The following is a 25,805-nucleotide window of genomic DNA, read 5'->3' on the forward strand; positions in this document are numbered from 1 at the left end:
TCGCCAAACTCGACCTACCTAAGTACCCACGCGGATGGTAGACCGGGCGATCGCACCCCGCCGCAGGTCGACTCCAGACACGGGCCGCTTAAGCGGTCCGTTCCGTGCTATTGGGATAACCGAGCGGTGTTATCGTCGGCCTCGATGGTTCCGATTAATTATCGGGCGTATTAAGCCCACTACAAACCCTTTATGTGAAGCAAGATGGAGATTCAAACGAAGGAAAGGATGCAGCGAAACGGGGAACAATTCAACATAATGCACTTTATTTACACGACACACGAAGAGCACACATATATCAATTTAAAAGAAAAACAACAATGCAGAGCTACGACCGAATACGCGACCACACGGCAACACTTATACAGTTTTACTTTACAAGACACGGCGCCACAAGATCCATACAAAAAAAAACAAAAGAAAAGGCCACCCTCAAAGACAAGGGGGCAGACGGGGCCCGTGGGCCTTTATGGCGTGGGACTTGGCAGACCGAACGAGTCCCACGAGACCGTTGCAGATTACCTGCACCCTCGCGGTGCGATGGTGGGCGAGCTCTCTCCGGCGCTCCTTGTACGAACGCGCAGGTCCGCGCAACACAGCTAGCAGAGCGGCACCTCCAGTCTGCGTCCCTCCGCGACGTCTGGACTCCCCACCGACTGCAAGCTCCAACGAGCGGTTCGCTCTACGGACCGCTTCTCCAAGACCCAGACGGGCAGAAGACCATGAACCGCCGACTGATAGTGACACTCTCACCAACCGCCCTGACCTGACTTCCTCTGGTGTCACTCTTTTTTTGGTGTCACTTCCGTGCGCCCTTTTATTTCCCCGGCATCCCGCCCCTCCCTTCGCGGCAGGGGGGGGGGGACATTCCACCAGAGAAATCGGGGCGGGAGTTGAGCCTCAACCGTCATTCTTGCTTACCAGAGAAATCGGGGCGGGAGTTGTTGTTGTTCCCCTTTTGTGTTCATGGAGATGTTGACGGTTGCTGGCGGAGTGGTGAGGATGGCGTGGTTGTTGAGAGGCAGGTGTGGTTGTTGTTGTGGTTGGTGGTTGTTGTGTGATGGCGGTTGAGACGTGGTTGGTTCAAAATAAAGGTAGAACAGAAAAACGGCTATCTCAAAGCGTCGCAGCCCGAATGAATCACATTTATTCCCTCTAAACAACGGGTTTGGGGCTAACTTCGCATGTACTTAAGAGATACCTCACCTACGGGACCTGAATGGTGGTTGTGAAATTCCACAGCTGTAACAGTATGATTCTTTTAGCAGTGTCTTTCCCTGGATGCAGGTTTTATGCCGGTGGCTCGGAGCATAGCGGACAGCAGATAGTAGGACCACCACGCCGCCGTGGTGCCAATGAGATTGTCGACCATCTGTTCAAGGAGGCCAAGGAGCATGGAGCAGTGCCCGTAGAGAGCACCACAGGACTGCGCGGAAGCAAGACTAAGGCATGGTGACATGACAGTTGTAAATTAGCATGGATTGAAAGTGTTCTTGATATCCTGTTTTGGAGCTACCCAATTGATTTATTAAGTTTATGGGGTTCTGTTTGTGCAACTTGCTTCGGGGAAGTCATTTTAATGATTGGTTAGATTCTCAAGTCCACAGATCTCTCGTGTTTTTCTTGCATGTATAGTTGGAGAAATATGACTCGTAGTTCAGAGTGAAGTCTCACGGTTACAATTTATTCTTGGCACATAGAAATATAACATAGGCAATGGACGAGAGGAAAATGACAAGGAGAGCAAAGGAGTTTTGATGCGCACTTTGACCATGTCAAATCAGGATGTGAACTATACGTAAAAACTAACCATCACCAAGTGGAAAGGACAAAGACACTTCCGCATCATGTAGCCACTAAGAATGTCATCAAATTACATCTTTGTAGACTATGAGAAATTGCTTATTAAGTCGCAGTGAATGGGAAATAAATTACAATATCCCAAAACAGAGGATTTGACAATATTATAGTGGATAATTTAACCTGATATCCCCAACCACACAAACGTTACAGAACAAGGGAAATAACTCCCAAGGCCAAAACGCACACACACGCACAAACACACCCGAGACCACCATATACAGGGCATCTTAAAGTGTCGTAAAGATCAAATGGGTCGACAGGGGTCAAGGTGTCTAAGTGATTGAAAGTGTCTGAAGGGTATGTTCCAATCGTAGTTTGGGGGTCAAAGCAGTCTAAAGGTTGCCAAGGTCGAAATATCTTGAGAAGTATAAAGGTCTAAGAAGTTTTTTAGGGGTCGCAAGGGTATAAAATATCTACAGAGTCTAAGGGGTCCATGTCCAGAGAGATGGCCCTGATCTCATGAGTGACATTGAGGGCCTCCATCCATTGTTGGATGAGTCGAGGCAGCATGTTCAAGGTCGAGTGACCGGGTGTGAAACCAATTTTATGAGGTTGTTGGAGAAAAGGAAGGATTTCATATCAACTGTGGTGATTGATTCCATGACCTTGCTGATGATTGGAAGTAAGCTGATTGGTCTGAAGCTGAGGAGATCAGTTTTTGCTCCTTGTTATGTGGTGCAATGATGTTGGCAGATTTCCAAGCAGATGGAGGATGACTGAGCGCAAATTACAGGGTGAAAACGCCAGAGAGAGAGAGAGAGGATATGCAAGAGCGGCAGAGCAAGTTTTTAGGACATACGAGTTGATGCCGTCCGGAACAGTAGCGGAGTCAGTCGAGGGTTGAAAGAACCTTCTCTACCATCTCAGGAGCAAAGTCCAAGAGCATCTGGGTGTGATAGGGAGGGAATGGTACCGAGAGTAACGGGTTGGGGACACAAGATTTGGAAGCAAACACAGAATTGAGGCATTTGGCCTTCTCATGAGCGGAGTTGGCTGTTGTGCCATTTGAAGAGAGTGATGGGATGGAAAGAGAGCATCCACCAGAAACTGATTTTAAAAGGTACCGCCAGGTTTTAGAGTGGAGAGACAAGTTTTGAAGGTTCGTTCTTGAACTTGGACAGATGTTGTTTTCTGGTTCTTCTGAAAGTGGACACCCACTTGTTCCAGACTTTTTAGAATGTGTTGAGATTGCCTTCAGTCAGATTTGCCTTCCAGGAATAGAAGGCAAGTTATTTCAGAGAAACTGCTTCACCACAGGATTCAGTGTTCCGTGGGCAGGAAGAAGGGTAGGATAATTGCAGATGAGATGGGATGAATCTGTGCACGAGAGAGAACAGGTTTCTGTGGAAGAATTCCGAGGCTAAGTTAACATCAGTGGCATGAGATACAGGAGACCAGTCCTGAAGAGAGATGGCTGGTTACAGTCCCTGCCAATCTACTTGAGTGAAATGCTAGACAAGCTGGCATTGAGGAAGCTCTCTAAGAAAAGCCAGAGAGATGTTGACATTCATAACACGATAATCCCAGTTCAAAAAAAAAAGAGATATGCAACACCGTTCTATCTCACCTTTCATGTGAATTGTGAGAAAATGTCGGCCCATCTCAGTTGCCAGTTATCCTGCCTGATCGTCATGGTCTTCCGTTGAGGATACTGAGGGGAATATTTGCACCGGTGCAATCACCGCATCCTAACTCCGACTCAGACCCAATACAGGAGGAGAGCTTTTATCAAGATGGCGAAGCAGGCAAATATAAAGTGTTGCCCCCGATGCACCTTGCTAACCTGCTGCCCTCAAAGCAACAAACATATGACGTGACGGGCAGAGGGACGGAGAAATCCGAATTCAAGTAATCGGTTTAAGGCGTATCATTTTAACATCATTGGCAAATGGGGGACATTATTATTGGTTTAAGTCGGCGACGCATAATGTATTAATAGAATATGGAGAAATAATTAATAAATCACAGAGAAAAGCCACAGTCAGCCCTGTCGCAGCATGTGTAGTGCAAGATGAGCTGTTTATTTATTTTTAATCGTGTCTGTGTTTATTTACCTCCCACTAGCAAATGCAACCCGTCGCTTCGCTGATTGGGGGGGAGGGGGAGGGTATTAAGGAGAGGGCTTGAGGAAGGAGGGAGGGGAAGCTCAGAAGGGGGGGATGAGGTGGGGAGAGCTTTACCTCACCAAACGTTGCTATACCACGGGAGGGAGGGATGCGAGGAGGGGGTGAGATAGAGATGAAAACAAAAAAAAGAGAGAAAGGTGAGGGGTGGAGGTGGGGTGAGTAAAGGGAATGATATGTTATGCTTGATGAACGCACGCACACAACAAACTCATGTCAGAGCAGCTGTACACACAATGACACAACAGGGTTTGTAATGTAATCCGCTGGCACATCTGCAAAAACTTTGATGTCCCAGTTCCAGAAAATTTGTGGGAACATGAACCAAAAGTAATCACTGAAAACATGGAAGTAGCTCCCGCTCACGTACGACCTCATGATCCCTTTGTGCGTGAACATCGAAAACAAAGCGTTGTGACCACATATCATACTTTGATACAAAAAAAGAGAAGGTATTGCTTATTGGGGTGTTACTAGCAGTGATTTTGGACTGAACTATGCAGAAATCGAGAAAATTACCAAATACCAAGACCTCAAGAATGAAGTGAGAAGATCCTGGAAACTGAAGAATGCCAAAGTTGTACTAGTGAATGCTGGGCCTACAGGAATGATGACAAAAACCCCACAGAGATATTAAACATAAGGGCAACCCTCGGTGCTCACCTGGTAGTGGCTGGATAAGATAACCAGGCAACCACTGGTAGGCATGTAATGGAGAATAAAGTAAATACCTGTGGATTTTTTTTGTTTGTTTGTTTTAATGCCATGAACAAACATTGGTACATCACGTGTGATAAAGGTTGTGATCAAATTTCATCGGAATTGTGTGTGTGGTTTCAGAAAAGAATGCAAATGCATATTTTGGGGGGCCTCCCCCCTTCTGTAGAACCCCTTTGACCCCAATTTTTTTTTAATGTCATGAACAAACTTTAGTCCATCACGGGTGGTGAAGATGGTGGTCAAGTTTCATTGAAATTTTATGTGTCGTTTTGGAGAAGAAAGCAAATACATATTATTGGGGGGGCTACCCTCTTAAATCCCCTCGGAGCCCAATTTTTCTAATGTCATGAACAAACTTTGGTACATCATGGTTGATGAAGGTTGTTGTGAAGTTTCATTGGAATTGTATATATCGTTTGAGAAGAAAGCAAATACCTCTTTGAGGAAATAACCCACTTCTTCAGATCCCGTTTTTATGCCATCACGGGTGATTAAGTTTTGTGGTCAAATTTCATTGAAATCAATGTAAATATTTCCACCATTCGCCTTGCCACCGACCTTGACTCACACAAGCCCCATCGCCTCCCCCACCCTCCCCTCCCCCCAATGTAAATGTGAGCAAATATACTCTTTGTACCTATACCTATTACGTATCTTATTTTATTGTTTAATGTCATGTATAATTTTTATTTGTATGTAAATATATCTTGTATTTACTTTACTTTATTTAGTAGTATTCTTCCTCATTAAATTGTACTATTTGTGATTTATTAAGACTTTACATATGAATATTAGAGTGCTGGAACATATCTCCTGTATTATAGTTAATTATTATGGGAAATAGCTGATCATTTAAGTTGTATCAGTTTGTCGTGTTTCCAGGAATGTAACAGACGTAAACTGATCATTTCCAGTACTTTAACAGGTTGTGGACAAAAAATGGAAACTCCTGGGTAAATGAGGGACACCAAGCAACGGTTTCCACACAGGTGTGGCCCATTTGTTGATTAAGCAAATAACATTCATCATGCTTTGGGTCATGTATAAAAATGGTTGTTTATAATTATGGCAAGCATGACTGCAAGAGGAGACCCCAAATGCCCCCATCCACAAAGCACATTTAGTCACCCGATGATTTGATGAGCACAACATTCATGTTATCCATATGTCATGACCTCGATCACCAGATCTGAACCCAATCGAGCATTTATGGGATATTTTGGAACAACGCCTGAGATGGCGTTTTCCACCTCCATCAAACATGTGTGAGTTGATTGGCTTTCTCGTGGAAGAATGGTGTCGCATCCTTCCTGCAGAATTCCAGACGCTGTTTGACTCCATGCAACGGCACGTATAGGCCGTACTGGCCCACATGGTGGCCCAATGCCCTATTCAGTGATTTTATGGGCAAAATTCAGGGCAAAATATCCTGGTTTTGAAATAAAATGTGGCATCAACATTACTCATGCCTGTTCTTCTGTCATTTCAAAAGTGAATGTTGAGCTTTTCAAACGCAGCGTGAGAAGCGGCCACCGTAAATGGCAGACAGACAGACAGGCAGACAGCACGGTCCACAATATATAATAGATGACTTCCCTTCCAAGGAACTTCAACACAGAAAGAGACCATTCAGCCTATGAAGCCTGTATAATGGATGCCAACCTATGACTTTTTTTTGTGAATCAATGTAAATATTTCGATGAATCGTGCTTCACCATCTGGCAGTCTGACAGACGAATTTGGGTTTTGTGGATGCCAGGAGAACGCTACCTGCCTGAATGCAGTGCCAACTAAAGTTTGGTGCAGGAGGAATAATGGTCTGCAGATTTTTTTCATAGTTTGGGCTCGGCCCCTTAGTTCCAGTGAAGGGAAATAACGCTACAGCATATAATGACATTCTAGACGATTCTGTGCTTCCAACTTTGTGGCAACAGTTTGGGGAAGGCCCTTTCCTGTTTCAGCATGACAACGCCACCCCATGTACACAGCCAGGTCCATACAGAAATGGTTTGACGAGATTGATGGGGTTGAGGTCAGGGCTCTGTGCAGGCCAGTCAAGTTCTTCCACACCGAACACCTTTGGGATGAATTGGAACACCGACTGTGAGTCAGACTGAATCGCCCAACATCAGTGCCCAACCTCAATAATGCTCTTGTGGCTGAATGGAAGCAAATCTCTGCAGCAATGTTCCAACATCAAATGGAAAGCCTTCCCAGAAGAGTGGAAGCTGTTCTTGCAGCAAAGAGGGGACCAACTCCATATTAATGCCCATGATTTTGGAATGAGATGTTGGACGAGCAGGTGTCCACATACGTGTGTGTGTGTGTGTGTGTGTGTGTGTGTGTGTGTGTGTGTGTGTGTGTGTGTGTGTGTGTGTGTGTGTGTGTGTGTGTGTGTGTGTGTGTGTGTGTGTGTGTGTGTGTGTTCATTGAGTTATTGTGCAGTGGGTCATCATTAGGATTATATAAACATCAATAGTGTGTATCCCCCCACCCTCCCAAGCACCAGCTATTGCTACTGGTCACACTAAGTTAGCTGAAGCAATTTCGAGATTGTGTATTTGGAGGGACGATAATGAACTCTCAAAAAATCAAGATCGCCCAGCCCAATCACAGCCATGTTTACAATTTAATTGTTGCCTCACGTTCCAATCCACTTCTGGGTAAGCACACACACCACCAGGGGGCGCTATTCCGCTATCTTGCTCCATACCTATATGTGATAGCTCTGTTTTCCGGCACACATGGGGCTTCACCCCTGTCCGATTAATCAAATATGCCGGTGTAACAGGATAAGTTGTCCCCTGGACAACTTCCCCCCTGGGGGGGGGGTACTTGTCCTAGGATAAGTCTCCCCCCTCCCTGGATAACTTGCCCCCCTATGACCAAAAATACATTTATACTAAAAATATATACCTCTCGGTGTTCATGTTCTTTACATACTATTTTATTTTTTATCCATTTTCTATTTTTTTGTATATGTATTCTATTCCCCCGGGGGGGGGGGGGGGGAGGAGTTGTCCAGGGGAGTAGTTAAATTGTTACACCGGCTATCTAAATTTTACATACAATGCTACGTACAAAAGAGCAACTTATTAAACTTTGTCTGAAAAATAGACGAAGTAATAACGTTATTACAGTGCAGTATAAAGGTAATTACCAATGAATTATGCAAAACAATAACTTACCTGTATTACAAAACAAACAAGAAAGTATCTGAAGATGCAAAGGCTGTCTGCTTTCTATCCGGACTTATTCTTCCGTATGCTAAACGGTACCTTTGACCTTTTGATGAGATTATTAATTTGTCTTCTCCATATCCTCATGATAAAGCTTTGTTGAAAAATTTGATGACAAAAGTTACGGCCCGGCAAGACATACACACAGACACACAAAAGTGATGACAAAACCCGTCTCCTGCTGTGTGGGGGACGGGCTAACTGGTCTTTTGAAGTTAATGGATCAGTGGTTCTTAACCTTTTTACCACCATGCCCCCTCGAGTAGTTGGTCCTTGCCTCCACCCCCCCCCCCTCCTCACATCTTCAACCAAATGATTAAGATTCCCTCCTCAATTAAAAGGAAAAACTGAAAAAATGCGCGTTTTTAGTCTTTTTATCCAACGAAGAATTCTGTATAAGCAACACTCATGTATGTATGTATGTATATATATATATGTATATTTATATATATATATATATATATATATATATATATATATATATATATATATATATATATATATGTGTATATGTATATATTTATATATGTATATGTATATATGTATATGTATATGTATATGTATATGTATGTATATATATGTATATGTATATATGTATATGTATATGTATATATATATATGTATATGTATATGTATATGTATATATGTATATGTATATGTATATATATGTATATGTATATGTATATATATATATGTATATGTATATGTATATGTATATATATATATATACACAGCATATTTAATGAAATACTTGACATTGCTTCTTAGCTACCAGATCTTGAATGCGTAGTCAAATGCCAGAGGGAGCACAAGGCAAGTCCCCTTCAATGTTCAGCTTGTTTCTGTACTTGGTCTTCACAGCAGCGTGTGCGGAAAATGCAGCTTTACAATGATACGTTGATCCAAACATTGTCAGAATCTGAAGAGCTTTATGTGAGATCAAAGGGTAAACAGGAAGGTACGTGACCCAGAATGTCTCTAGATCCAGTTTTTTGAAGTCTTCTTCAGCCGAGGAGTTGAACTTTAACTTAAGAAACTCTTTGCACTTCGTCTGAAATATCAGCTTCTTCACATTGAAATGGGTTCCTAATGAATTTCCAAGCTTCGCGCTTCTCATCTTTATCCGGAAAGTATCTGATGAATTCTGCTTTCAATTCAGTCAGATGACTAATTATTTGTTTCTTTAACTCGGAATCAAGGTAACAGTGAATGAGAGCAGAATCCAAGTTAGCAAAACTGGCTGTGTTTCCATCCTGAATTAGACATTTCCATTGGTCGAGTTTGGCTATGAAGGCTCGAATGACGTCATGGTGTATGATTATGTTGATGTTTTTCCCCTTGGAGTTTGAGGTTGATGACATTCAGTGCTTCAAATATGTCCACCAGGTAAGCTAGAGATAGCAAAAATCCTTCAGACTGGAACTTGTCATGGAGATCTGCTTTCTGCTGCGAATCTAGAAATGTTTCCACTTTTTGTCGTAGTTCATAAAGCCGTCCAAGCATGTTTCCCTTCGAAAGCCATTGCACGTTTGTGTGGAAAAGCAAGGCTTGATGTTCAGAATCCATATCCACACACACATGTTTGAAGAGACGACTCTTTAAGGTTCCAGCTTTGATGATCTTAACTACCTTGATAGCCAGGTTCATGACATCCCTCATTTCAGCAGGTAGAGTTCTGGATACTAAGGCTTCACAATGAAGGATGCAGTGCGTACCTCTAGCAGATGGACTTTTTTCTTTCACTCTTGTTATGAAACCAGATTGCAAAACCAAGCATTGCCAGAGCTCCACCAGTACACACCCCTACCAGTGAGTCCCACAAAAGTTGGCTTTCCTGGAAGAAGTTTGATACCACTTGAAAAATATCTGTTGCTGTTGTATAACTTTCCATGGGATGGCAGAAGAGCATTTCCTCTTTGACACTATTGCCTGACACGAAACGAGCATACATCAGTAGCTGAGAACAATGAGCAACATCAGTCATTTCATCCAGCTGGATGGCAAATACAAGAGAAGCTCTTACTTGGTCGAGAACTTGATCTTTGTTGTCTTGAGACATTTCATTGATCCTTCCCTTGATGGTATTGTTTGATAGATAGATTTGGGAAAGCTTGTTTGCACGATCCTTCCCCAGAACGAGCTCTGCTGCACGCAGTACACTTGGTTTTATGAGGGTCTCTCCATGTTATGGCTCTTTGCAATCAACATGGCGATCTCATAGAATGCCTCAACAACCATTGAAGTCTGTTGCCGAAATGCTCAACTACTGTCCATCTTGGCTTGCTTCAAGGATTGCCTTTTTGTTTCGAAGAATGCTTTGAGTTTGGCAGCTCGAGCAGGATGCATTGTCTTCAAGTGGCGTTCCAAGCGTGTGGGCCGCATGCCATCATTACTCAGTCTTGTAGCATATTACTCACTGGGGTACCTCTGTCACCCTTTTGGAGGGACACAAATCCAAATCAAATATATTGGTCAAGATACTTCTGCTTTTTTTTGCACTCATTGCGAATGATTTAGTTTGAAATGGGTCCTGCAAATCTGTGAAAAATAAAATAAAAATTTTCATATTAAAATATAAATTTTAATGCAGAAAATGGAAGGCTGAGTCGCGAATATAATTTTTTTTATTAAGGGAGATACCTTTGTTTTTTTGTATGTTCATCACGATATTATGCAAACACTTGTGAAGAGAATTCAAAAAATAATTAGAGAAATTCCTACTTTGTTCTCCGGGCTCGTGCCCCCTCTGGAAATTACACATGCCACCCCCCCCCCCCCCAGGTTAAGAACCAATGTGATAGATTATTATCTAAAGCGTCAATGTCCACTTTCTCAGTCTCTTCATCGTGTCAAACTCCAGAGGCTTTCTTGAACCATTTCCTTATGTTGGACTGCTGCATTGTTTCTTGTCGATTCCTCATGAAATGGTCATGTATGAGGTTCAGCTGCATCACTTCATGGGTGCTGTAAGCTTTCTGCCTTTCAGCAAACTTCACAAGTGTGTCGAGACCTTTACCATCATTAGCCCAAGTTGTATTGTCGTGTTCGGGGGGGGGGGTGGGGGTCAAGTTAATTACCCTCACCCAATTGTTGTGGACGGGTGGTTAACACCGACCTCGACGGACAGCCGAACGGTTCTACCTTGTAGGCGAACACGTAATCCTTGGAGATTATATCGAGTGCGGGATGGAGGGTGGCAAGGACACGTAGCAGACGGAAGTACAAGGGTTTATACTCGAACCCACAACGAATAGACAGACACAAGCAACTTTAATAAACAAGGGTTTTGTGAACATAAATATTTATATTGGAAATAAATCAGTGTGATGTAATAAAAATAGATCAAAGCATGAGGTAATGAAACGTGAGTTAAATTAATGCCCAAAGTTGAGACGTCTTCACACAGTTACAAAAATGGACAAGGGGAAAGATAAGAGAAAATCCTCCCTTTATTCTGGCACTTAACGGGGCGTCCAGAGATGATCTTTTATGAGCTTGGCAATCGAACCACGTCATCCTGCGTGGGAAACCGCACCTAAAATGGTGCCAAGCCGTTCTCTGCATAGGAAACGTACATGAGGTAATTTGTGTGGTGGTCTTCAACACCAGGGCTCAACAACCACCATACAGTCTCTCCTCTCGAACGAATGTGCTGACCCTGCTCCTCTCTTACACCACGTCTGCTCATAACGATGGCCCACCTTCCTCCTCGAACACACAACGGGATAACGCTGAGTTATTGCTGAGACTCGCTCTCTCGCTCTCTCGCTCCAACACGCGGGCAAATTCACACAGCGCGAACACGAAAATCGTGCAGCCTTCTTAGTCACGCCAAGAGGAGAGCAAAACGAGATCCTCTGTCTCAACCGTGTTGCTCACACCAACTATCTCTTCTCTCGCACCTTCTGATGTCGACCGACCAATTATAAGCCTCTCCTTCTCCGAAGTGTTCGGGTCTGTTGTTGAAAGCGTGGTTCTTTTATTGCCAGTTTTGTAAATACAAAACATAGGAAAAAGTCACAGGGGCAATCACATATGCCTGGTGTTGACTTAACGGTTAGGGTGGTGGGCTTGGGATCCTGGGATCCTGAGTTCAAATGCCACTCGGTTGTTGAATTATTACCAGGTGGGGTTGACTCTGCCTGCCATTCTTCCGAGGTTGGCAAAATGAGTGCCAGCTTGCTTGGTATCCTGTGTCGGAGTGGCGACCCATCCAGGATTGTGCCCAAAAGCCAAGGAGACTGCAAAGACAGCACCAACGCTCTGCACAGAGTATGGTCAGGATGGATGTATGTATGAATGGATGGATGGGCAGTCACATACTGGGAGAAATTAGCCTTAAATCCTACCTAATTAACACAGCACTACTCCCGTGTGGTGACACGTACCAACTTAAGCTGACAGTTTTCCCGACTTGATTTATATCAAGATGTCTCCTTGTCCATGGACCATACTACATTATACAGTCCTACCTTTACTGTGAAATTCCTCCACCGAACCCACAAACACAACAATATGTTCATTTGAAAAGTCTTCTTATTCCGAGTCGTCATCTTGTTATTCAACTTCCTTCTGAAGGCAAACAACACTGTCGATTATTTTGGAGTCGGTCATAACACGGGTCGCTTCAAATTATCAGTCAACTTCATACCACTCTTCAATTTCAGTTTCGGAACTTTGAAGTGAATTATCGTTACTTGCTTGGTGGGGGGTGCTGTGTTAGGTTGATATTTAGGCCAATTTCTCCCAGTATGTGATTGCCCTTTGTGACCTTTTCCTATGTTTTTGCATTTCTCGACTGATGATAAAAAGGAATCGTGTCCTGAAACCGACAACCGAGCCGAATGTTGCAGGCAGGCAAAAACCCCACCTACAGGAATGACAACTTGCAAACCACGCCCCTGGAGTGGTTGATGGATGGGTGTGATGTCAGAAGGTTGAGAGGAGAGTTGAGTTGTGTGAGGTACACTAATGGAGGCAAAAGGATCTAGCTCGCTGGCTTTCCCTCAACACGGTGAAGAAGGCTGCATGATTCTTGTGTTCATGCTGAGGCAAATTTGTTCATGCGCTGGAGCAAAAATGCTAGCCATTGACCTCAGCTGAGTCGTGAAGCATGTACGTTTCTGAGGAGGGAAGAAGAGCGTGCCTCGTGGCCTTATCACAGGGCCTCAGAAATAGTCTCATCGTACGGTCGAGGAGGAAGGTGTGCGATCGGTGTGAACAGACCTTGGTAAGTTAAATCGTGAAAAGAAGCTGCACGGCAATTTCTGAGCCCTGGTGTTGAATATCACCGCCCGAATTTCCTCATGTACGTTTCTCGCCGAGAGAGCGGCCTGACGCCATTTTCGGGTGCGGTTTCCCTCACACTGACTACGTGGTTTCGACAACACCAGGTCCAAAAAGGATCATCTCTGGATGAAGTTAAGTGCCAGAAGAAAGGAGGGATTTTTCTTTTGTTTTAGCTTTTCCCCTTGTCCCTGTTTTTGTAACTGTGTCGAGGCGCCTCGATTTAAGGCTGTAAATTACCTCGCATTTCATCATCTCATGCTTTGATTTATTCCTCTTATGAAGACTTGATTTATGTTCATTAAGACTGCTTGTGTCTGTCCATTCGTTATGGGTTTGAGTATAGACCCTTGTCTTCCATCCTGGTGAGCGCCTCTGGTACGTGCTTGCCGTCTCCGTCCCACATGCGCCATAATCTTCAGGGAACTCGGCTATTCGCCTGCAAGGTAGATCTGTTTGGCTATCCGTCCAGGTTGGTCTTAACTGGCGTGGGCATGACAACATGTCGATCTTCTGGTTGATTGTAAGAACAATCCTCTTTTTCTTCCAACCTGTACTGCTTGATGGAGTAACATAAGTCATGATGCTTTGGAAGGCAAACTACTTCTCCCTTTTGAGTTTTCACTTACATGTTCTACCCAAGATTTGGGATCCTGTGATTGGTTGTTGGGCATCGAGAGCCGGATTGGTCATGGTGACGATAAGGACATGGATTTGTTCCTGTGTTTTTAGTATGTTTAACCTCGACTCGGGAAACGTCACCGAAGGGTTTTCAAAAGCAAGGAAGTGAATGCCTGACGTTTTGAGAAGCCAAGAGATTTTTGTTGCACCTCGGATGGTGTGGATTTACAATGGATGGATGCGGCTCTTGAACCATGAGGCTGCGACAGAAGTGCTTTGAGAGAAAAGCCTCGTTTTCACAGCTGAGGCCAGCGGTGTGTTCAGTTAACAAGTTCCTTGGAGAATGCTCGCCGAGAGGATTAAGCACTCCATTCAAAACCCTTGATAAGGAACGGCTGCCTTGGCAAGCGCTAGCAGATCACCAACAGACTTCAGTACAATGCACAGCATTTACATCCATACCAAGAAGATCCACCCATGCCAAGAAGCTGGACTCGGCCCTCAATGCTTCCTGCAGACTTATCACAGGTTGTCTCAAGCCAACAAATACTGACAGCCACTACCTCCTGGCAGGCATAGCCCCGCCAGGCATCAGAAGAGCAGGAGCCAGCATGAAGGAGTGCCAGTGGCAGATAGCTGATGAACGACATCCAATGTTTTGCCAGACACCATCTCAGAGCTGCCGAAAGTCGAGGAAAAGTTTTCTTAACTGTGTGGCTACCCTTGAGGCTGGCATTACAAGCGAAGCACGAGTCTCCATATGGGGTGTCATATAGAATATCCATTCTACCTCCCTCAACTACCATGGGACTAACGGCTTGTGAGCAACTCCCTCCTGGTGCAGACGCAAGTTGGGCCAGATGGAAATGCCTCAATCGATTGAGAACTGGTGTTGGCAGAGCCAAGGCGTCTCTAAACTAGTGAGGATATAACTCTTACGATGTCACCTGTGAATGTGGTACTGAACCATAAACAATGGAACGCCTGCTGAAATTCCCTCAACTGGAAAACCAATGCACAGATGCAGATCTCTCTGCCCACAATGAAGATGCCGAGAAGTGTGTTCAGCTCTGGCTGAACAATATCTAATCTTGTGATGACTCGATAGATAGCATATACATGCACAACCATGCAACATAATCGGCACAGAACCTGAATTGATTAGGACCGAAACTGGGGTAACAGTTGAGAATTGGAATCCATTCTCAAATGTAGAGAATGGTCCAAGCGTACTCGTGAGCACAACTATTATGACAGTCGGAGCTTCGTTCTGTTCTTGTGTATGGCAGCTTTGCTGCCGGGGTAGCGATCATTTCTTGGAAGCACGGCTGTGCTGCTGATGCTGTGCCCCTCTACCAGTACACTGGTACTCAGCTTGTCATCCTTCCGAGGTTGGCAAAATGAGTCAACCCCACCTGATGTTAATTCAGCAGCCAACAGGGCTCAAACTCAGGACCCTAAGATCCTAAGCCAGCCACCCTAACCACTAAGCCAACACCAGGCTGAAGCTTAGTAGTCTATAGGTAAAGGAGGATGATCAGCAACGCCACTGAGTGCCTTCCAGCACCATCAGGAACTACTCTTGGTGAGTCAGCTGCGTGATCGTGTGTAAACACTGAGTGAGATCTCTCGCGTGCTGGTTCGTAGAACGTGTCTGTTCGTAAAGTACAGGATAACACAGCTTTAACTGTGATAAGATAATATGTTTACTATCTAGCGCTAGTACTGATACCCCAATGAAGCCCTCATATACTGCTCATCCACAATAAATAATGTTGGGAACGCATCTCCATATAAACAACAGTATGATGACCCCATTTACCACTCTTTCCTCCAGGAATGCATCCTGGGCATGAAGCGAGATATTATTGTGCTGTTTTTTTTGGTTTTTAAAAAATAATTATAATTATATTTTATTTTTATTTATACTCACATGGCTGGACTAAAACAGTATTTTCCATTTCCTGCTCACCCGCATATTGTTGCAGACTGGTTATCGGCGACGAGCACAACCGCTAGATGGAGCAGTAGAATCGGCTCCACCGAACACCCGGAATTTATAGGTCGTCACCCCGGATAACTCCAGAGCCGACGGGTCCCTTATCGGACTGAAGATCGCCAATAGGTCGACCACGTGGGGTAGGGTCGATTTGCCAATTTCAATTTACCTAAATACCCACGTCGTCCAAACTACCAGGCAAATTCACCCTCGACGGCGCTCGTACGGAACGAGCCGCTAGCGTGCTCGAACCGTGTGCGACCCGAGTGGATGATCACCGATATCCGTCGGTCCAAATGTCCCCTTACGGCGGCAACAACGGCCTTGCTAATTCTCCAACACGCACCGTGTTAATCCAATAAAAGAAACACAAAAACGAACTGATACATTTAACACATGGCTTTATTTATAATGGGGCAGAGGGGCACGCAAGAAGCAGAGTTATCCGAATATAGAGATGAAAGGCAATTTATGTACAAGCACTTATGCAGTTTTAATTAATAGACTGGCTCCACACACACACACACACACACACACACACACACACACACACACACACACACACACACACACACACACACACACACACACACACACACACACGTACACCCAAGAACCGGTGGCCACAGCCTTTATTGAGGCCTCCAGCTCGGAGGGAAAGGCAAGCTGAAGACCAGAGCCTGCCTCGGACCTGCCCACCTTGTGTGGTTTGGGCGAGCCGATTTGAACCAGGCACCAGCGAGAGGCAAGCAGAATCCAGACACCGGCGAGCCGCGCTCGTCCTGGCAACCAAACCTCTCCTCTGTATCCTAAACTGTCAAGAAGGCAAGAGGTTTCTCTGCCACTTCCCCAAGTCTTTGATTTGAACGTCAAAGCGAGGGTTGATAACTCCTTGCTTGTTCAACCTGCTCGTCAGATTGACCACAACCTTGCCTGCTCGATGGTCATAATCTATCTCAAACACTCGCTAGTTCACCGACAGAGAGACGGCATGCACCCCTTGCGGTTCTTTTGGAGGAAGGATCTCTCAAGCTCAGGCTCTCGTCGTCCGATCTCCCCGCCCCCCCTTATTCACACTGTCTCAGGGGGGGGCACATTCGCCCTCCCCGCTCTCCCTCACTGGACGATTTGGCACGCAGGATCGCTCGTCGCCCTCTCACTGGCCAAAACGAGCGGCAAGTCCGTCGATTGGCCCGGGGGCGTGGTGACGTCACGCGGACCGCCTTTCTCACCGTCGCGGGGTCTGATTGGCTGAGCGGCGGCCACCCCACCCGTAGCATGCTGATTGGTCAAGGGCCTCCGCGAGGCTCCTCCTTGATCTCTGCCCACGTACGTGCCGACACACACGCAGACAATGGCGTCGGTGTGAGGAAGCGAGATGAAGGCGTGCTATTGTAGTTGATGGTGGTGTAAAAATAAAAGAAAACCCCAACTATCAAAATAACTCAGCGCAAGTACATTTATTCACCCATTAAACGAGGGACGGGGACCCTAACAAAAAATACACATACTTACCGATGTAACTGTTCTATAGGACCTGTATGTTGAGTGCTCACGGCCTCCAGATTCGCAACAATATTTTGGAGGACATGATTGTATATTTATTATTAAAGATGTACAGCATGTTCCCAATTCGAACAAACTGTTTAAATATTCCGTCTGCAGTGAAGTGCCCACTTCAGTGAAAAATCAAATTTTGATTTGATTTTTTTTGTTGTTGTTTTTGTTAATTGCTCTCTCGTGCCTAAGCCTTTGTAGCTATGTAAAAGGTAATATTAAATGATCCCTGACCCCATTCCTTCGTGGCTACAGGGAAGTGTTTCGGCCCCCACAAAAAAAGATAGAAAAAAAACAATAAAGTTTTATTTCTTCAAAATGCCAACAGGATTAGAACAGCACCGAGCAAAGCCAGGTACCCTGTTTGCATCTGATAAAGTATTTGCTGAGTGAGTGCATCTCTTATCTCGCTCATTCTGACATTTTTAATCTGCAAAATTGCACAAAGTTCAGGTCTGTTATTTGGACCACAAACTGGCATCTACAATGGTCATCATGTGCTTGTGCTTCAGGAGGTTTTTTTTATTTTATTTTAATTATTTCCTTTTTTAATCAGCACTCGCTCTTAATTTGGCACGTCTTAACTCCACAAGATTCTTTCATGTGATTTTCGAGCACAAACCAAACTCATCGGTGAAGTTAAGCACATGTTTCTTATAAATTGGTATCATTGTTCGATAGTGATGTGGGTCTGTGCATTTATTGTATCTACACCACATCACCAAATGCAAACAAGAGTGAGACTTGCTTTGCAATACATGTCCCCTACAGGTTCCAATGAATATTCAGGAGATAAAAATTTGTTTGCGTTTAACACACCCTCTCGCCAATACCGGAACCAAAATGAAGAACAAGAACCGCTAAACCACTGTGTTTTGTTCTTTTCTAGGCTTTGCCTTTTTCTTATTTAAAAAAAAATAATCCGATGTACGTACGTGAAGCAAAAACATGCGTACGGCTTGTGTGCAAATAATACATCGTGGTTTGATACCTGGGATCATTCCAATTGCACTTGGCCATTGACTAACGCGCGTGCGTAAGGCTTGAGGCCTGCCTATCTGTGCTGCTTCATGCAATGGTGGCACATTATCTTATTGGGGGAGTCAGGCCAGTTGTCCAGCCAATGGGTGTAAAGCAGAGGGGTGGAGTCGGGCAGATGAACACTGACCCACGTATAATATGTGATATTTCCGAAGTCTAAAGAGTGTATAACTCTGTGAAAAATTGACGAAACGCCCTGGAACTCGAACTTGTGTAGCTTATCATAATATAGCCATGCATCAAGTTTCAGTTGAATATGTTAAAGGGTATGGGGAAAAGTCTGAAAAACCACAGGTGGGACGGACGGATGTGTGTGTGTGTTTTTTTTTTTTCATGTTCCTGAACTTTCTCGACCTGCGTCGGACATCTCTGCTCATAACATGTTCAGTTGGTTACTGATTTACTTTTGCTTAACCAGCTTGACTTGCATTCCACACCGGAACCTGCTGATACTTTTCCACAAGGTCATTGTTGACTCCGGTTCAAGTACACCTTGTTATCCGTGTGGTTTTCAAGTTTTATAGACACTTACCATGATCAATGTTAATAGGTCCATGAACCATTCAGTATTTGAAACACGACATTGCCGTCTGTCGCTATCTGAGTCATCATTGCTGATATCGTTTGTACCTCGGTGATACACCTCATGCCGATACACCTGAATAACCTGATGGTTGCAGCCTCCTTCGATTCCCTCATTCAAATTATGAGCAGGACTCTGAGTGTGACAACTCGTAAAATTATATATCTTCCGAATCGTTATCCATTGTGCATAATACCACATTTCGAGTTGTGCCGACACTATTCCAAATTGCTTTGTAATCAGATTGTCGACGTCATTGCTGTGGCAGAGTTGTCGCAACATTTTACCTCCATTGTCTTGATGGAGTTTGTCATCTGCTAACCGGATGTTTAAAACTGCAATTTTATTATTTTGCATTTCAATGTGTTAAAAAAAACAAACTTTTTTGCACCAAATGAATAAAAATATTTTAAGGATTAATTGGCTGGAAAAAAAAAGAGAAAATTTTGAGCTTGGTTTAATGGAGTCTGATTTTGTGCAGGTGACTGTGTTGTGATGTTTGTTCTGTGTGCTCTAATTTATGCAAAGATGTTCTCTGGTGGTGGATATCGACTAGGAACGCCTGGTGATGATTCCCCTTCATCATACGTTTCTGGGGGGCACAGCGCGGGTGCACTGCCCGATGTGAGTAGCATGGATTTTGGGTTATGTACGATCCTTTGTGGGAGTCTATAATGTACTTAATGTACTTCCTTGTTCAATATAAGGTTGTAAGAGGATGAGAATATTTTAGAAATACAAAATGATACCCATTACAGTGAGGAGCCAACCACGTGGTGTGTGTGTGTGTGTGTGTGTGTGTGTGTGTGTGTGTGTGTGTGTGTGTGTGTGTGTGTGTGTGTGTGTGTGTGTGTGTGTGTGTGTGTGTGTGTGTGTGTGTGTGTGTGTGTGTGTGTGTGTGTGTGTGTAGTCTTGTGTTAAATTCTCCTTGTGTTAAGTGGATCGTATGCCAATCGCCTGTACATCAAACCAGTTAAATATTGTCTATCGCCACCGACCCGCAACATCAGATGCATGTGGTGCTGAAACTGTGGCGAAATGGGTTCAACTTGAACGACGGAGAACTTCGAGAATACGATGACCCAAGCAGTTCTTTGTTCTTGGCTGCCATCAAGCGGGGGTTCGTTTCTTTCCCTCACCTGATCTTTCTTTTCTAGTCTTTTGCTCCAGACAATGTGAAGTACTTGCTCATCTGCAAAATAGCCCAACTTTTTTTTTTTCTTCGCATCCTTTGTTTTGTTAGCCAGATTGAGAGCAGTTGAGAGTGATGTTCCTTTTTGTCTTACTCCCTTTACATTCTCTAAGGGAAGTGCCACAAGAGCTGCAGCGGCGTGCACGTGGGGCTCAAGTTAGTTTGGACATGCAAGACCATCGTGATAAGCAGTACACAGTTCCTCAACGCACCTTTCAGGCATTTTCTGGCCATGGACAGAAACTGGGCAGGTACCAAATATCCTGCAAGTACCCAACCCATGCTCTCACTGCACATGTTGAAGCTCCCACTGTCACCGACGCCACACGTATGACGAAGCACACCACTGTAGTTGTTTGGCCATTGGTTAGGAATACTCGTGGTCATTACAAACGGTCTGGTTTATGGGTGTCAAGGCAAGAAAAATGTAATTGTATGCCAATTGTATGTGTGTATGTAACTTGTAAAATCAAAATCGACTTCACTGATCTCCACCAAATTCTGCACACCTGTGGGGGTACCTGCGAGTCGGTCATTGACACAGTTAAAATTGGTCCTTTATCCCAATTGTGGGAGATTACCGAGACAAAAGGTAGAGCAAGAGTAATGTATGCATATTAGTCCATCAAATTTGAATATTGAGGGGGTGGTGGTGGTTCAACTTTTTATGGAGGAGGAAGATGATCATGTATATTGGGGAGGCTGTACATATATTGTGCAAGATATTTCACAGACACCATAATTTGTTCCCTGACTGAGTTGGTATTTACTTGTTTTAATAACTCTGACTATCTGCAACCATAAAGTTTGGTAATAATTCTGATCGTTGAATAGCAAAACCTCTCCTTCGTTTGTGTGTCATTGTTCTTGTTGTTTTGTGATCAGCGAAATTCGCTCTCACTTTGAATTGAAACCGTTCACCTGTTTAACACGCACCACAGTCCTGCACCACATGTTGTTGGTGAAACGTCAAGAGAGCCCGTGGTTGAAGAACAAGCTGTGGATGCCTTGGTGGAGGTTGATGAGTCTGCACCGACCACCACGTTGCAGATCCGGTTTGCCGATGGTTCGCGGCTCCTCCAACGATTCAACCACACTCACAGGTGCTCTACGAAATGTAGTTATACACTGGGGGTGGGAGGGGGAATTTAGTGACTTATTGCCATCATGTAGATTGTGGAGGAAACCACAAAAGTTTTTTTTTTTAATACAGTCTAGACTTATGGAAGAGCTCGTACACTGAATGGATCAGGATGTAACAAACAAAAACAGGATGAAAAACATGCAAACGGAACAGTGGAGAGAGGGGGAAACACCAATAGCAGGTTTGAAGGTCAAGATAGAGGGGGGCTTGGACAAACAAATGGGGTTAGGAGAGAATGCATGGGATGGACAAGATGGATACAGAAGGAATCTCTCAGGAGGGAAAGCTGAAAATTGAAAGGAGGAGGTATTTGTGTGGGTTTAACGAGAGTAGAAAAGATCATGGCTTTGGATTGGGGACGAATGAGAATATAATTGGTGATGGTGGTGATAGGGTTGATGTAAATGAGTGGGGGTGACGGTTGGGTAATATTAACGGTGCAGAAGATGTTTGATTTTGTTGTGTCTTTTTTTTTTTATGGGGGTGGTAGAAAGTGGTGGTATTGAAGGATGGATTTGTGAGGATGGTGTTTGGTGATATATTTAAATGGGTGTTATTTGTGAAAGGAGGGATCTTGGTGGCAGAGTTAAAGCACATGAAGGTCATGTTAGTGTTAAAATATTAAAAAAGGAGGTGGGGGTGTGGTGGTGGTGGTGGTTGTGCTTGTATCGGGTGGGCCAAAGAAAATGTACCCATTGTCAAAATTAAACAAACTTTGATATGAGTGTGAAACAAAAACAAATAATAGAGGGATCTTCGAAGTTTATTTCCACTAATACAGATTTTCAAAATGTCTTCCATAAGTCTGAACACGTGCGAGTACGTGCAGCACAGTTGCTGATTGCAGCTTGCAACGTCTCATGCCCAATATCGGCAATAGCTGCAATCACAAAATCCTTCACATCACTAATTGTTCTCGGCTTTTGCTGAAAGCCTTTTTCTATAAGGTATCCCCATTAAATAAATAAAAATCTCAAGTACCGCAGTTGAAATGTAAAGGGGGGTATCGAGGGAGCCGGTAGTGGTTGAAATGATGTAAAAAAGGGGGTAGTGAGGGTGTGCCGGCTGTCGTTTAAATGATGTAAAAGGTTTGAGGTGGGTGGTGACGGGGTGAGATTGATCGTGATGGACATGTTTTACAGGCTTGCCGATTTAAGAAGGTTTGTTGAGCAAGCTCGTCCGACTTTGGCTCGTTGCTTTGTGCTCATGACGACATTCCCGAATAAGGAACTAAACGATGATGAGCAAACACTACAGCAGCTGAACCTCCTCAATGCTGTTATTGTGCAACGTGTCAAGTGAAGATTTCTTTTGTCGTGCCAGGTCCTTCCACGCTCCGCTTTAAGTTTGGATATAGTCCCACTCTATTTTTTTTTTCCTTTCCTTTATTTAGGGCAAAGTCTTGGCTCGAGCCAAAGCCTGTGCTAATCTTGGAAGGATAGGTTTTGGCAGTTTCACAGTCGTGTTTTTATCTCGCCACGATTGGGTTGTGGTGGTGGTCATGTTCGTGGAATCGTTGATATTCGATTTTGTTTGGATTTACTATCCTGAGCAGGGTTTAAATTGCTGAGTTTTCTCCAGTTTCATGTTGTTGTTGTAGTCATTGTGCAGATTGGCATTTAATGATTGTTAAACGAAAATGCTGGTAGAAATGAAGAACATGTGGGGTTGCCTTGGTTTGAAAAGCAAATATCTGCAATCATCTCAAATTATGTTTGTTCCTTTGCCCTGTTGGGTAAATGCCTTGCATTGGCACCTGATTTGTCCAAATAAAACATTGCCCAAGTTCGTTCAGTCGGTGCATGTTCTGTTTTTCAAGGCATCTGCACTGGATTCTTGCCCAATTGAAATTCAACAATCCAAGTTTGAGGTGCAGAAGTGTGTGGTGGTTGGGGGGGGGGGGATTATGTATGCAGACAATTATCACCAACGAGCAGAAAATACCACAATAGGGAAAAAAAAATGCCTTTGATCTCTGCGCTAGTTGAAAGAGCTCAAAAACAGGAGGTTCAATAAGGAATGTCCTGAGTTGTTGTATACACCTGGTGTTTAAAGAAAATAAGAGAGTAAAATGAGTTTAACATCTTATTGATTTATTCAAAAAATTTGATTGGGTAAACTTACCACGGATTATATGAAGATAATTTTAGGCTTCGGAACGAACTACAGGCTGTCCACAAAGTCTCGTTCCAGTTTTAAAATTTTATTACAACCAAACCAAAAGGGATACAATGATGTGTTTTTTGCATTTTGACGCAAAATTCACAAAGTTCCTCCTTTTATTCAGTACACCTCAATATGTGCACCTTTAGCGGCACGTAGCCCATGCAAGTGATTATCCACTTTTACCTGCGTGTTGGTCAAATTATTCCTCGTCACATTGCAGATGTAATTGGTTATCCATCCATCCATCCATCTTTTGGGACCATACTCTGTGTAGAGAGTTGGTGCTGCCGAAGCAGACTCCTTGGCTGTTGGACACAATCCTGGACGGGTTGCCACTCCGACACGGGATACCAGCAAGCTGGCACTAATTTTGCCGACCTCGGAAGGATGACAGCCAGTCTCAACCCCACCTGGTATTGATTCAACAGGAGAGCGGTGTTTGAACTCAGGATTGGAAGATCCCAAGCCCACCACCCTAACCATTGAGCCAACACCAGGCATAATTGGTTATACTTGCACTAAATGGTTCAATGTCAGCAACAGATGTTTGGAAAAGAATTCTTGACTTTCCCCCACAATAAGTCCAAGGGCATCACATTGGGAAACCTCAGTGATCAGAGGACTGTCTCACCACGTCCAATATGTCTACCAGGGAGGTTATTGGTTTTACAGGTTGCATTATCTGCACTGTATATGCATGAAGATGCAATTTCTTGTGTACAACTTTGTTTTTAGATTATAATTACCTCCACCACCGACGGTGAAGGAGGTTATGTGATCACCCCTTTCTTTCTGTTTGTCTCTGTCTGTCTTTGTCTGTCTCTGTCTGTGTACAGGATATCTCAAAAAGTTGTAGATGGATCCAGGTGAAATTTTGTGGACAGTTTCGGTGTGTGACGAGGACAAACTGATTAGATTTTGGTGAAGATCTGGATCCAACTACTATAATTTTTAAAAAGTGATTCTTCATATATAGCGAAAAACGATATACAGCACGATATCTCAAAAAGTTGTGGACGGATTCGGATGAAATTTGGAGGACACGTTGGGTGTGTGACAAAGAAGAATTGATTCAATTTTGATGAAGATCCGAATCCGTATCTGGATACGAGAATTATTTATTTTTTAAAGAGATTCTTCATCATTCAGAGATGGAGCCAAAAACAATATGGTACTGTATAGAATGATATTTCAAAAATGTAATGGGCCCGATATGTTCTCGTGGATCACGCATTACGTGGCGGGGATGTGCGCTCTACCAAGTGCCCTTCTAGTTTGTTTGTTTGTTTGTCTGTTTGTTTGTCTGTGTACAGGATATCTCAAAAAGTTGGAGACGGATCCGGATGAAATTTTGTGGACAGGTTGCGTGTGTGCCGAGGACAAACTGATTAGATTTTGGTGAAGATCTGGATCCGTCTACTCAAATTTTTAAAGTGATTCTTCACCATTGAGAGATGAGGCCAAAAATGATATCTGGCACGATATCTCAAAAGGTTGTGAACTGATTTGTATTAATCTTAGTGGATATGTTGGTTGTGACAAGGAAGAATTGATTCAATTTTGGTGAAGATCCGAATCCAGATCTGATAATTACCTCCGCCTCCGAAGGTGAAGGAGGTTATGTTTGTCTGTCTGTCTGTTTGTGTGCAGGATATCTCAAAAAGTTGTGGATGGCTTTCCACTCGATGTTGGAACATTGCTGTGGGAATTTCCTTCCATTTTTCCGCAAGAGCATTCGTGAGGTCAGACAATGATGTTGGGCAATTCTGTCTGGCACAGCTGGCGTTACAATTCATCCCAAAGGTGTTTGATTGGGTTGAGGTTCCGGGCTCTGTGCAGGCCAGTCAAGTTCTTCCACACCGATCTCGACAAACCATTTCTGTATGGACCTCGCTTTGTGCATGGGGGCATTGTCATGCTGAAACAGGAAAGGGCCTTCCCCAAACTGTTGCCACAAAGTTGGATGCATAGAATCGTCTAGAATGTCATTGTATGCCGTGGCATTAAGATTTCCCTTCATTGGAACTAAGGGGCCGAGCCCGAACCATAAAAAACAGCCCCAGACCATTATTTCTCCTACACCAAACTTTACAGTTGGCACTATGCATTCGGGCAGGTAGCGTTCTCCTGGCATCCACCAAACTCAGATTCATCCGTCTGACTGCCAGATGGTGAAGCGTGATTCTTCACTCCAGAGAACATGTTTCCACTGCTCTGGAGTCCAATGGTGGTGGGCTTTACACCACTCTAGGCCTGCATTCCAACCCCCCC

The 25,805-nt window shown here is 44.0% G+C and overlaps 1 protein-coding gene across 1 annotated transcript in view; it reads left to right on the forward strand.

The window, feature by feature from the left end:
- Positions 1–23,156, forward strand: part of LOC147020580 (NSFL1 cofactor p47-like) — a 50,614-nt gene extending 27,458 nt beyond the window's left edge. The window contains exons 4-9 of the mRNA XM_085896034.1: positions 1,288–1,447; positions 19,561–19,656; positions 20,043–20,152; positions 20,338–20,475; positions 21,166–21,327; positions 22,511–23,156. Coding sequence (XP_085752160.1) covers positions 1,288–1,447; positions 19,561–19,656; positions 20,043–20,152; positions 20,338–20,475; positions 21,166–21,327; positions 22,511–22,670 — 826 coding nt within the window. The 3' untranslated portion in view covers positions 22,671–23,156. The remainder of the gene's footprint in view (positions 1–1,287; positions 1,448–19,560; positions 19,657–20,042; positions 20,153–20,337; positions 20,476–21,165; positions 21,328–22,510) is intronic.
- Positions 23,157–25,805: the final 2,649 nt, after the last annotated feature.

This window comes from Eptatretus burgeri, chromosome 9, assembly GCF_056783735.1.
Source record: "Eptatretus burgeri isolate ZD-2024b chromosome 9, Ebu_testis_v1, whole genome shotgun sequence".
Lineage (NCBI taxonomy): Eukaryota > Metazoa > Chordata > Myxini > Myxiniformes > Myxinidae > Eptatretus > Eptatretus burgeri.